The sequence below is a fragment of the Trichomycterus rosablanca genome, chromosome 19, assembly GCF_030014385.1.
Source record: "Trichomycterus rosablanca isolate fTriRos1 chromosome 19, fTriRos1.hap1, whole genome shotgun sequence".
Lineage (NCBI taxonomy): Eukaryota > Metazoa > Chordata > Actinopteri > Siluriformes > Trichomycteridae > Trichomycterus > Trichomycterus rosablanca.
The window spans coordinates 8311435-8324426 of NC_086006.1; the positions used below are offsets into that span (position 1 = coordinate 8311435).

The following is a 12992-nucleotide window of genomic DNA, read 5'->3' on the forward strand; positions in this document are numbered from 1 at the left end:
GTATTATTTAGATCAGTTGTCCGCAACCACTGGGCCACGGACCGGTATCGGTCTGTGTGTCATTTAATAACGGGTCGCACAAAAAATAATTAAAAAATTGCTGCAAAAGCAATTAAATCACTGCTTACATTTCCAAAACACTTTGGGTGTAATTGTCTCCTATCAACCCTAAATGGAGGTGTCACATTGCAGCAAAAAAAAGCTTAGGCTTCCCTCTGATTTTCCATCATTTGTGAGTAGTATTGTTATTCTATTTTAAATTCCCCCCACCCCCTCCGGTCCATTAAATTATATCTTATATGAAACTGGTCCGTGGTGCAAAAAAAGGTTGGGAATCGCTAATTTAGATGACCGTAACCACCAATTAAATCAAAGCACCATAAACGTTCCTCTAATCCTGCTTTCACACTAGAAAGTCACAAACCCAACACAGTTGGATCTCCTCAACTGCTGCAGACCCCTACACTGCCCGAGAACAGCCGTACCTAAAACATGCCCCCCTTTCTAACACGAGTCCAGATTCATTTTTGCAATTTGGAACATTTGAAACCTGTTACATCAAAAGGAATGTGTTAGACAATCAGGAATGTGTTAACAAAATCATTATATATATTTAATAGTGCAATAATTCTAGCCATCACCCAGTCATAAGACCTTACCCTTTCCCAGGACCCAGTTTAGGGGATCCTGCCCCATCCTTGGAGCGAGTAGCTATGTCCCTGACTCGCAGTGCTGCCAGAGGGTCTTTTTCCTTTCCTTTATCCGCCAGAGCCGTGGGGCTCAAGTTCAGAATCAGATACAAGCTGTTTAATAAGCACCAGGCCCCCAGGAGCTGGAAGTTCTGATAATGCTGTAAAAAGAAGACACACCAATTCAAAACAAGTGTTCTACATTATGTTTTAAGTTTACATATAGGCATTCCGTCGTTATTTACCTCTCCTCCGGCTCGACGAGAGTTACTAATTGCCTGTCCAATCATGTCGTATATCTCTAGCTGTTAAAACACACAAAACCCCACTTTATCAAAATGACCAAGCCAAAGGGAAAAAAAAAAGAATCCCAATGCATAAGCGTACAAATACTTTTCACATACACATTTTTGTACGATGGTAGCAGCATCGTTTTCATAGTCCTCCTCTTTTGTAGAGCCAGTGGAAGCAGTGCGAAGTTGCAACCCGCTGCCCACTTGCAGAATTGCCATGCATGTAGCCACGCTTACACCTGCAAATAAAGAAGACACAGCTTTCCTTAATTTGAAAGAATTCTGGACATTTTTAAAGCAACAGTAAAAATAAAGGCCATAAATACCAAGTCATTGAGGACCTGTGTATGTCTCTTGTATGTATAGTTTTTCTCAGCTTTTATCCTTAGTTTTTTTTGTTTTTTTTTTAACCCCTTTTTCTCCCCTTCTAGCGCATCCAATTGTTCAATTAGCATCGTGCTTCCTCTCTGTCTATGCCGAACCCTGCCCTGACGGAGGTGATTGAAGCTAACCCGTATTCCCTCCGAAACACGAGCAGCAGCCAGATGCATCTTTGCCACCCACACATTGACGAGTTTGGCGCCACCTAGCGTTGCATGCGGAGAGACACACCCCAAGGGCACCCTCTCCCATCTCTGTGTAAGCGCCTCCAATCAGCCGGCAGAGAACGCAATCGCATTCTGACAGAGAGAGACCCACATCCGGTTCTTTGTCCCAACCCCCACATGAGCAACCGGCCAATCGTTGCTCATATAGCCACTCAGCTTCGAACCGGTAAAGCAAGGCTGGATTCGATACCACGCTTCTCAGAATCCAGCCCTGGTTGCAGCGCGTTTCTTTTTACCGCTGCGCCACCTGAGCGGCTAGCTTTTATCCTTAGTTAATGCAGCTGTTTGACATTACTGATACTAACTGGTAACTTAAAATAAGCTTTTCATCCTAACATCATACTAACTGTTTACCAGCAATTAACAGACGATTATCAGGTAAAAGAAACTGGGAGAATTTGCATCACTGGTCTGATGACCAATACATTCTTTGCTATTAGTCAACCAACCTGCATAGAGGCAGCTCAGAGCTAGCACAGTCACATCAAGAAGTCTCCCAGGAGTTAAAGGCTCCAGCACAGGCAGGGACAGAGTATCCAAGGCCATCGTCACGTCAATCACAAGAGAATGGAACCTGAAATGTAAGCACAAAAAAAAAATCAGTGCCCAAAAAGCATTCAAATCACTCAGGTGTTGATTAAAACTACAACGCAGGTCTGTCTCACCCATTTCGCACTGCGGTGGCATCTGCCACAGTGGCTGGCATGATGAAGAAAGAGTTGGCTGATACAGCATCCTGGAAGCGGTTGATATAGCGTAAGAAGTAGGGCAGGTTTAGGCACACGCGTAGCAATTTCTCCGAGCCGCCTGATACAAGGAAACACAGGATGAGGTTAGAACTTAAACTGCAACTCAAAACTAGTGTCAAAAGTAATGGACAGAGATTATGTTGTGGAAATAAATGACACACCTAATTCTTGTAAACTTGACACATTTTGTGAGATGAAGGCATTCTTCATTTTGGCCTGAATGGCCTGATCTGTCGTCGTTTGGTCATCACATTCACCTTCGGCCTGAAAGTGAACATATACACAGATCGGTCAAAACAGTAAGGACCACACCACAAAAACAAGCATAACAATTAATTTTTCATGACAGCGCATGTCACGATCAGGAGCAGAACAATTTCGGGGCTGACGGTAGTTACTCGAAGTACATGTGTTGACTGCAGCAGATATAGACAGCATCAAGAGCCGAGTGACTATGACATAGGACCATCCTTTTGGCCAAATGACTGAGTTTGAGTATCTCCAAACTCACAGGCAGCCAAGGTCAGTACCTACCAACAGTATTCGCCACAAAACACAGACTACCAAGGGCTACCAAGACTCCAAGACACCAAAGGACAATTGCTCTGGCGTCTGGGACTTAGCAACAGAAGGGCTATTGTGGCTCAAATTTCAGATTATTTTAATACTGGTAATTAACTGTGTCCCCCAACATACAGAGCATCAAACCCAAAGTCCAGACCAGTCCAAGTGTCCAAAAGTACCTATGTTGGACACACGCATGCATCAGAACCGGACATCAGATTGATGTAAGGTCAAGATGGGCACTATTTACCTGTGGAAAAGATGGCACCAGGCTGCACTTGACTTTAAATGACCTACTGGTAAGGTCCTGGTACTAGATACCCCAATACTGGGGTCTGGTCTGACAGCTCAGAGCTGTTCTGATAACATGTTAGGTGGGTGGTCCTGATGTTTTGACTCATCAGTGTAAAAACACACGTACTATATGGTCAAAAGTATGTAGACACCTGACCAGGGGCTTGTTGGGCATCACATTCAAAAATCGTAAACATTAATATGGAGTTGCCCCCACACATGCTTGCAGCGTTAACAATTCTAGGAATGGTTTCCCCATTTTGTTCCCAAATGGTCCGAAAAGAACACAAGAACATGTACCAATGATGGACGAAAATGTCCAACTTACAATTAACATTTTTAATAATTACAAATATGTTCAGTGGGGTTGAGGTCATGGCTCTGTGCAGGCCAGTGGAGTGCATCCACACCAAACTACAAGATCTATCAGATACAATTAATGTTACACACCTATTAGCAATGAGTCTGGCTGAAACACCCAAACCCAATCATTAGCAGGGGTGTCCACAAACTATTGTCCATGTGGTGTATATTTTGGATTAACCTGAATTATCCTTGACCGCTAGTGTGCATGAAGGCAGTGTAGTGTGCTGACCTGCAAGTGTGCGGTGGGCGAGGTTAGGACTGTGATGTCAGGGTTAAAGACTGAGGTCAGCTGATTGAAGAAGTTCATTTGTACTTCTTTTTGTCGTAGCTCGGGGTTCACTGGGGAGGGCAGCTCCTTCTGGTCTTCCACTGGACAATAAGACAAGCCGACAGAAAAACAGACAAGTCAAGCTTTGTGACGGCTGAGCTAGAAACAAGAGACTGCAAATTTCAAGTGACCGACTGCAAACAAGGCTGGTTTTCTCTGAGAAGAATAATGACTAGATATTGCCTAGACAGCTGCTTTGCTAAAACATAACATACTTATGGCTCAATGTATTAAGTCCAATGTATTAGCTCTTGTAAATGTAATAACTCATAATGAAAAGTCCCTCACCATCAGAAAGGGTCTTGACAGTCTGTGGAAGTTTGGCAGACTTCATCATTGCAGTGAAGGTAATGATCTCGGTTCGATCTAGTCGACTGCATCCGGTGCAAAGACCTTTTATTAACAAAATCAAGTGTTTCTGGAAATAAACAGCAAACAAAGGGAAGAACCATTAAGGAAGTTTAAGTAAAGAAGCAGGACTGTTGTATTACCACACCTGAACAACTGATTACAGCTGGAAAAATGATCAATTCTCACCTGTGAAACGGCGCATGCTTCATCTGGGTTTTCAAGCCGCAGCAATGAGAATTCAATCAATACTTTACATGCTGCAGCTACTGACAGCAACTGATTTCTGGGGACTGATCACAAAAAAAAGATATTATTTAACAGTAAGACGATTAATTAATAATTTATTTATTCAGTCAGCAATCCACTACTATAAAAGCACCTACTTTGTCCGCAGACTGTGGTGATGTAATGTGCAGAAAGTGCCACAAAGGAGGAGTAGAACGGCTCGTACTGTTTATCATGATGAAGAATCTCAGATTCACTGAAAAATAAAAAAAGCTTTTAATTTCAATGATCATTAAATAAAAAAACAGCACTTAGGTTGTACAGCAGTGTAATCGTGGGTTCGAATCTCAGCAGAGCACCCAAACTGGGTGGCTGCCAACACAAACACAGTTAGCTGTGTTCGAGGGAGAAAAGACTGGACAGGGCATCTACCTGCTGCAAGATGCAATCACCCGGACACGTAAAGCTTACTGTGTGAACCCAACACTTGCAGGTGATAAGTAGTGGCTGCATATTGGACACATCTCCTCAGGGTTTTGCTGAAAGCAGCAGATTTACAATCGGGAATTGGAAGTTGCCAGATTGAGAGAAAAATGAGGGAAAAGCCAAGTGCCTCATGAATCAGTACATCAGTTTAAGCTAGTTTTGTTGTTTGTTTGATTTAAGGTGGTCATAGTTTTGCTTGTAGATTAAAAATTGGGCAACATGTTTCGCAAAAATGGGCTCGCTAAATCCAGGATTAAAAGCTAAAATACAAGACAAGTAAAACGATTACAACAGGGAATGCATCAGTCTTCAGAAGCCTAGCACTACTCCTTTGGGGTTTTTTTTTATGCTACCCACACTAGCACACTTGTGCCATGTCAGCAAGGCTAAGAGAATAACTAAGATGCTAGCATTTTATGGGAATTTCATGCCAAATAGAGATATTAATGATTATCTGGTTACTGACAGAAGTCATTGTTTAATTTAAATTTTTAAACTTTTAATGATGTCAGTTAAACAGGTTATTGAGTTTCCAATAGCTGGTGGTTGATTTGAATGGAGAGCGGAGCTAGTGGGAGAGTTTAGACTGCTGATTTGAGACTCACCACTACCAAACCCTCAGAGAGAGAGTGTGTGTGTGTGTGTGTGTGTGTGTGTGTGTGTGTGTGTGTGTGTGTTCACAATCATTTTGAAAAATGCTGGCTTATTAAAATGGATTTATGTTGTTTGATTAATAAATGACGAAATTATTACTCAATGAAATCCCAAACAGTAAAGCTGTTTGTGTCCGTATGGAATCTGACTGCATGTGAAACTCTGCTCATGCCATGTTCAGTAACCAGTAACACTGATTCCAAGATTTGGGAAACTTGTAAAAATAAATAACTGGTGCTATGAATCAGTCTACACAAGTTTACGGACGAGCCCATTAAGGTCTTTTTAACTGTGTTATAAATAATAATCATAATAATTATCATCCTGCTTTATCTGTGCCAAGCGAGATGAACTCAACTGCAACTAACAACAGACAACCAGGCAGGAAATATTCACACACAGACCAGCCAGGATCACAAAGTTTAGTTTCAGTTTCAATTCAGTCATGTTTTGCAGCAAAAAAAGGATAAGAAATGAAACCAAACTGTAGACAATATTAACATGCAGTCCGCAAGTCCTCATAAAAGAAAAACAAACAGGCAGTATTACCTTATTACCCTAATATTGAACACACAATGCGGAATAAAAATTTACAATTTATTGAACAAAAAACTGTGATGTAGTGAATGTGGCAGTAACGTAGAACAGTACCACACACATCAAAAGTAAAAGATCCATATTCAGTAGTTTTTTCTTCTAGATTTCCCCCCCTAATCACCCAACATATGTCCACTCTGCGGATGCTTCTTTTCACCTGCCAGCGTTGAGTTCCCAGCAAAACCATATGAGCCGTCCACCCTCACACACACACACACACGTGCACGGACAAGTCCCGAATTGACATTTGTATTACAATGTATTAATTGAAATGATGTTTGTTTATTAGGATTTTAACGTCATGTTTTACACTTTGGATACACTCATGACAGGAAACGGTAGTTACTCATTACACAAGGTTCATCACTTCACAAGGTTATATCGAACACAGTCATGGACAATTTACTAGTATCTCCAGTTCACATGACTGCATGTCTTTGGACTGTGGGAGGACACAGGAGCACCTGGAGGAAACCCACACAAACACGGGGAGAACATGCAAACTCCACACAGAAAGGACCCGGACCGCCCCACCTGGAGATCGAACCCAGGACCTTCTTGCTGTGAGGCAACAGTGCTACCCACTTAGCCACATTGCCAGCCTCTCATTAAAACACTGTCAGGTTTAGTTATAAATGTTTCTATGTACAGTTTACTTAGTCCTGTTGTGTTTAAAAATTTGATTCTCTGATTTTTGGGGTTGCTTAGTTCTTCCATTGTTGGCATCATCCTAGATTGTTCTTTTTCTGGTTTGTAAAGAAATTAAGTGAATGTATTTTTTTTAACTGTTTTGGGGGTAACATTGACAGCCTATAATCAAGTTCATTTTCCCCCAAATATATTTGTTTGTGCTTATGAACAAAACATTTAAGTCTAATAGCAAGACATGTATGTTATGTGTGAAGTAAACACATGCGATGGAATTATTAGATAAAAACAAAAGTGGTTAAACACGTTTTTTGCTCTTGTTTGTTTACATGTCCGAGATGTACAGATTATAAAGAAGTGAAGATCTCTGTGTGGCAGATCTAGAATGTGATCAAACATATAAACATGCCAACCAGGCATTGTGTACTCCGATACTGTTTAAGCCCCATGCCCCCTGATCTGATTGTTTTAGCAAAAGTTTTAATGACATTTCTATCTAATCGTAAAGACAATTACATACAGACCAAAACAAATCGAAGTGCTACAAATACGAAACACACATGGGGTGTAAACTTGAGTTGACAGCAGTGCATGTAGCTGTTTTAATACATATAACTGTACACTCCGGCAGAACATTATACACATCTGACAATCACATGTATGTTGAATATCTGTCCACAACAGCTGGCTAAGAATTAAGTAGATTGCGGTTAGCTCGGCTATCCAGTTTAGCCGCTTGCCCCTAGCTTGACATTTACATGTTTTGCCAGCTTTATTAAGTAACTGAGTATTTTAAATAATTCTGAAGAAATATAAAATACGCATTTTTAAAACTGAAACAATTAGCGTCGTTTAATCAGTGTTTACATTCCCGGTGCTATCGGATGTCTGACATTAGCCAGCTAGCTAACCGTTAGCAAGCAGAAAAACGATAGCTAGCTTAGCTCGTTAGCTAGCTAGCCAATTATGGACGGCATTAATTGCAAAACTTTAGCTTCAACCGATAAGTTTGTGAGTTTTAATACACAACAAGCATCCGAATAAGTAAATAAAATCAGTCAAATTGGTGGCTGACATGTTTTCTAATCTAAAACACGAGCACATATCTATTACACGGGTGATGATAAAGCAGAATCTGGCAGGTCGTGTCTCAAATAGCATCCTAGCCTACTAAACAGCCTACTAAACGCTATGGCAACCAAGTGCGGCACAAATACTACCAAGAGCTACTACTTAAGTGTACATCACGCGATTTGGGACGCAACCTTGATGTAAAGCACTGTAAAGCTCGAGCTCGGTTGCTGCTACTGCTAAAAAGAGCTAGCGCACAGAACAAGCCCGAGTTTCGGCATCAATTCTGGGCAAGAGCAAGCACAAAACCCAAAAGTCTTCCCAGCTCTGACCTGTTTACGATGGATCCTATAAGCTGAGGTAGCTCTTTCGTTTCGAAAGCCGTGTAAGAGGCGGATAAAAGCGGCCGCACCGCCGCGGTCCACTCCGCTTCTCCATCTCCTCCACTCGACGCCATCTTGCGATCCGCTATTAGACTGTATGGGAGGAAATGAGGTAAATCAGCCGGGCGCACGACAACAGGACATGTCGTCACGGATTAACGTAGAAATAACAAATGTTTTACTATAAACGCTCTAACGTTTTAAAGATTACTTTATTTAAGAGTAATAAGTGAATTACATTTAGATTTCCTTCATATAAGTCATTCAACAAATTCTGTGAAGTAAAGTGAATTACAGTATTAGGTCACGTAATGCCCCGGTGTTCTGTAAAGTATCGGTGTTCCGCACAGTTTACCTGTATAATTACATTAAAGAAACAATTTGTCTATAAGAACTCTGTATCTTTGTATTGTACACATTAAAGATGCGCTTGAAAATATTATAAAGTCATTTTGTGTTATTAAATATGTGGAAATGCACAATGTGGACTACAGTATTGACACGCCTCCTTTTTTTATTATGTTCAAGTGTTTCAGTCACACTAATTGCTAAATATTTTATAAGATTAATTATATAGTATTAATAACATGTTATTAATAATGCTATTATTAATATTATGTTATTATTAATAATATTAATAATAAGTTTGTGGCAATACTAAAAACAATATACACTGCCTGGCCAAAAAAAAAGGTCACCACCTGGATTTAACTAAGCAAATAGGTAAGAGCCTCCCATTGGATAATTACTGCATGGGTGATTATGTTTCAGCTGGCAACAAGTTATTTAACCCTAACTGATGCAGTGAGTAGCTTCTCATTTGTTAAACAACCATGTCGAAAGACACATCCTGTGGTCGTGGAAAAGATAATCTGTTAATCTGTTTCAGAAGGGTCAAATTATTGGCATGCATCAAGCAGAGAAAACATCTAAGGAGATTGCTGAAACTACTAAAATCGGGTTAAGAACTGTCCAACGCATTATTAAAAAGTGGAAGTACAGTGGGGAAACATCATCTTCAAGGAAGGAACGTGGTCGGAAAAAAAATCTTGAATGATCGTGATCGGCGATCACTTAAACGTTTGGTGAAATCAAGTGGTAGAAAAACTACAGTACAACTCAGGGAGATGTTTAATAGTGAAAGTAAGAGCATTTCCACACACACAGTGCGAAGGGAACTCAAGGGATTGGGACTAAACAGCTGTGTAGCCTTAAGAAAACCACTTGTCAGTGAGGCTAACTGGCAAAAACAGCTTCAATTTGCTAGAGAGCATAAAGATTGGACTCTGGAGCAATGGAAGAATGTCATGTGGTCTGACGAGTCCAGATTTACCCTGTTCCAGAGTGATGGGTGCATCAGGGTAAGAAGAGAGGCGGCTGAAGTGATGCACCCATCATGCCTAGTGCCTACCATACAAGCCTGTGGGGGCAGTGCTATGATCTGGGGTTGCTGCAGTTGGTCAGGTCTAGGTTCAGCAACGTTATGTGCCCAAAGAATGAGGTCAGCTGACTACCTGAACATACTGAACGACCAGGTTATTCCAGCAATGGATTTTTTCTTCCCTGATGGCACGGGCATATTCCAAGATGTCAATGCCAGGATTCATCGGGCTCAGATTGTGAAAGAGTGGTTCAGGGAGCATGAGACATAATTTTCACACATGGATTGGCCACCACAGAGTCCAGACCTGAACCCTGTTGAGAATCTTTGGGATGTGCTGGGGAAAAATTAATGCAACTCTGGACAGAAATAAATGATGTGACATTGCAGAAGCTTGTGGAAACGATGCCACAGCGAATGCGTGCCGTAATCAAAGCTAAAGGCGGTCCAACAAAATATTAGTGTGTGACCTTTTTTTTGGCCAGGCAGTGTACTTGGTTTTCGTCTGAGATGAAAGTTCATGGTCACGTGTCCGAATACTTTTGGCTGTGCAGTTTTTTAACTGCATAATACAATGAAACACAATTGTAAAAACAAAGTATTTAAACCAGGGTAGCATACGCCTTTAACACTTAAAACAGGTCTAAGCTGGCTTGTTTACATTCCTATTGCCAGACTGTTGCCAAAATTCTTGCCAAAAGTCATGCTGATATGAAGTTAAGACTTTATATCATTTTTGCAAATTTCATTTTTATGTTTTAGATCTTTTTTCCGGTCAGGGTCGTGGCAGTCTCTGTCCTGGAATCACTGGGCGCAATCCAATAGCACACCCTGGACTGGAGCTAAAAAAAAAAGAGCTGGACTGGACGCTAACACACCCCTGAAAGCTCTTCCTGACAATGTTAGTATAGTTTATGAGATGATTCCTGGATAACTGCATAATACAAAACATTATGTTGCACACAGATCCACATGCACATTCACTTTGGGTTAGGGATGGTGAGTCTGAAATCAGCAGTCTGGCAGCTCACTTGCTCCGGTCTCAGTGCAAATCAAATATCAGCTGTTGAAAATGAATGAATGTAAATAACCTTATTAACTGACTGAAGAAAAAAAAACACCAATTATCTCTAATGGTTATTAGTTAACTGGATAATAATTCATATTTGGGATGGTGTACATTAAATTTGGGATTTATAAATTAGGTCTTTTTTTTTTTACATTTTTATACCCAATAAACTTTTTTATTATTAAATATACTGGAGTTTTACAACTGTTGGATAAGGATGTGGCTAAAATACTTTAACATGATTAAGAGGGGTGTTCTGAAATGGCAATACATTGTATATAAAAATAAATGATATCAGTGCATCACCAAAAACAATATTGCACATGATTCAGTCACAAGCATTAGTTGAATGCAAGTGCTGTGGTTATACCCTTGGTCAAAATGGAGAGGACTGTTCCTGTTTAAAAACCAGGGGTCAGTGAAGTAATACAGGTGTGGTAAATACATTTTAACAAAGATTTTACTATTAGATTCTGTGACTGGATCTACTGGTTGTATATGTCTGCTACACTATAGGTTAGAATAACACAGTAATGGATTTACCTTGTAGTGGAATTAAAAATTTACTCAAGATAAATATACAGTGTATCACAAAAGTGAGTACACCCCTCACATTTCTGCAGATATTTAAGTATATCTTTTCATGGGACAACACTGACAAAATGACACTTTGACACAATGAAAAGTAGTCTGTGTGCAGCTTATATAACAGTGTAAATTTATTCTTCCCTCAAAATAACTCAAAATACAGCCATTAATGTCTAAACAGCCGGCAACAAAAGTGAGTACACCCCTAAGAGACTACACCCCTAAATGTCCAAATTGAGCACTGCTTGTCATTTTCCCTCCAAAATGTCATGTGATTTGTTAGTGTTACTAGGTCTCAGGTGTGCATAGGGAGCAGGTGTGTTCAATTTAGTAGTACTGCTCTCACACTCTCTCATACTGGTCACTGAAAGTTCCAACATGGCACCTCATGGCAAAGAACTCTCTGAGGATCTTAAAAGACGAATTGTTGCGCTACATGAAGATGGCCAAGGCTACAAGAAGATTGCCAACACCCTGAAACTGAGCTGCAGCACAGTGGCCAAGATCATCCAGCGTTTTAAAAGAGCAGGGTCCACTCACAAAAGACCTCGCGTTGGTCGTCCAAAGAAGCTGAGTGCACGTGCTCAGCGTCACATCCAACTGCTGTCTTTGAAAGATAGGCGCAGGAGTGCTGTCAGCATTGCTGCAGAGATTGAAAAGGTGGGGGGTCAGCCTGTCAGTGCTCAGACCATACGCCGCACACTACATCAAATTGGTCTGCATGGCTGTCACCCCAGAAGGAAGCCTCTTCTGAAGTCTCTACTCAAGAAAGCCCGCAAACACTTTGCTGAAGACATGTCAACAAAGGACATGGATTACTGGAACCATGTCCTATGGTCTGATGAGACCAAGATTAATTTGTTTGGTTCAGATGGTCTCAAGCATGTGTGGCGGCAATCAGGTGAGGAGTACAAAGATAAGTGTGTCATGCCTACAGTCAAGCATGGTGGTGGGAATGCCATGGTCTGGGACTGCATGAGTGCAGCAGGTGTTGGGGAGTTACATTTCATTGAGGGACACATGAACTCCAATATGTACTGTGAAATACTGAAGCAGAGCATGATCCCCTCCCTCCGGAAACTGGGTCGCAGGGCAGTGTTCCAGCATGATAATGACCCCAAACACACCTCTAAGACGACCACTGCTTTATTGAAGAGGCTGAGGGTAAAGGTGATGGACTGGCCAAGCATGTCTCCAGACCTAAACCCAATAGAACATCTTTGGGGCATCCTCAAGTGGAAGGTGGAGGAGCGCAAAGTCTCGAATATCCGCCAGCTCCGTGATGTCGTCATGGAGGAGTGGAAAAGCATTCCAGTGGCAACCTGTGAAGCTCTGGTAAACTCCATGCCCAGGAGAGTTAAGGCAGTTCTGGGAAATAATGGTGGCCACACAAAATATTGACACTTTAGGAACTTTCACTAAGGGGTGTACTCACTTTTGTTGCCGGTGGTTTAGACATTAATGGCTGTATATTGAGTTATTTTGAGGGAAGAATAAATTTACACTGTTATATAAGCTGCACACAGACTACTTTTCATTGTGTCAAAGTGTCATTTTGTCAGTGTTGTCCCATGAAAAGATATACTTAAATATCTGCAGAAATGTGAGGGGTGTACTCACTTTTGTGATACACTGTATATACTATTTC

General features: G+C 41.0%; 1 protein-coding gene across 6 annotated transcripts in view; it reads right to left on the reverse strand.

The window, feature by feature from the left end:
- The window catches only part of ubr4 (ubiquitin protein ligase E3 component n-recognin 4), a 59176-nt gene extending 50796 nt beyond the window's left edge, over positions 1–8380 (reverse strand). For all 6 annotated transcript variants that reach the window (XM_063015582.1, XM_063015580.1, XM_063015581.1 and 3 more), the window contains exons 1-11: positions 8256–8380; positions 4626–4723; positions 4429–4532; positions 4180–4309; positions 3793–3932; positions 2501–2603; positions 2256–2397; positions 2040–2164; positions 1094–1221; positions 935–994; positions 660–850 (exon numbers count right to left, since the gene is read on the reverse strand). In XM_063015582.1, the coding sequence (XP_062871652.1) occupies positions 660–850; positions 935–994; positions 1094–1221; positions 2040–2164; positions 2256–2397; positions 2501–2603; positions 3793–3932; positions 4180–4309; positions 4429–4532; positions 4626–4723; positions 8256–8380 (1346 nt within the window). The remainder of the gene's footprint in view (positions 1–659; positions 851–934; positions 995–1093; positions 1222–2039; positions 2165–2255; positions 2398–2500; positions 2604–3792; positions 3933–4179; positions 4310–4428; positions 4533–4625; positions 4724–8255) is intronic.
- Between the last annotated feature and the right edge of the window lie 4612 nt (positions 8381–12992).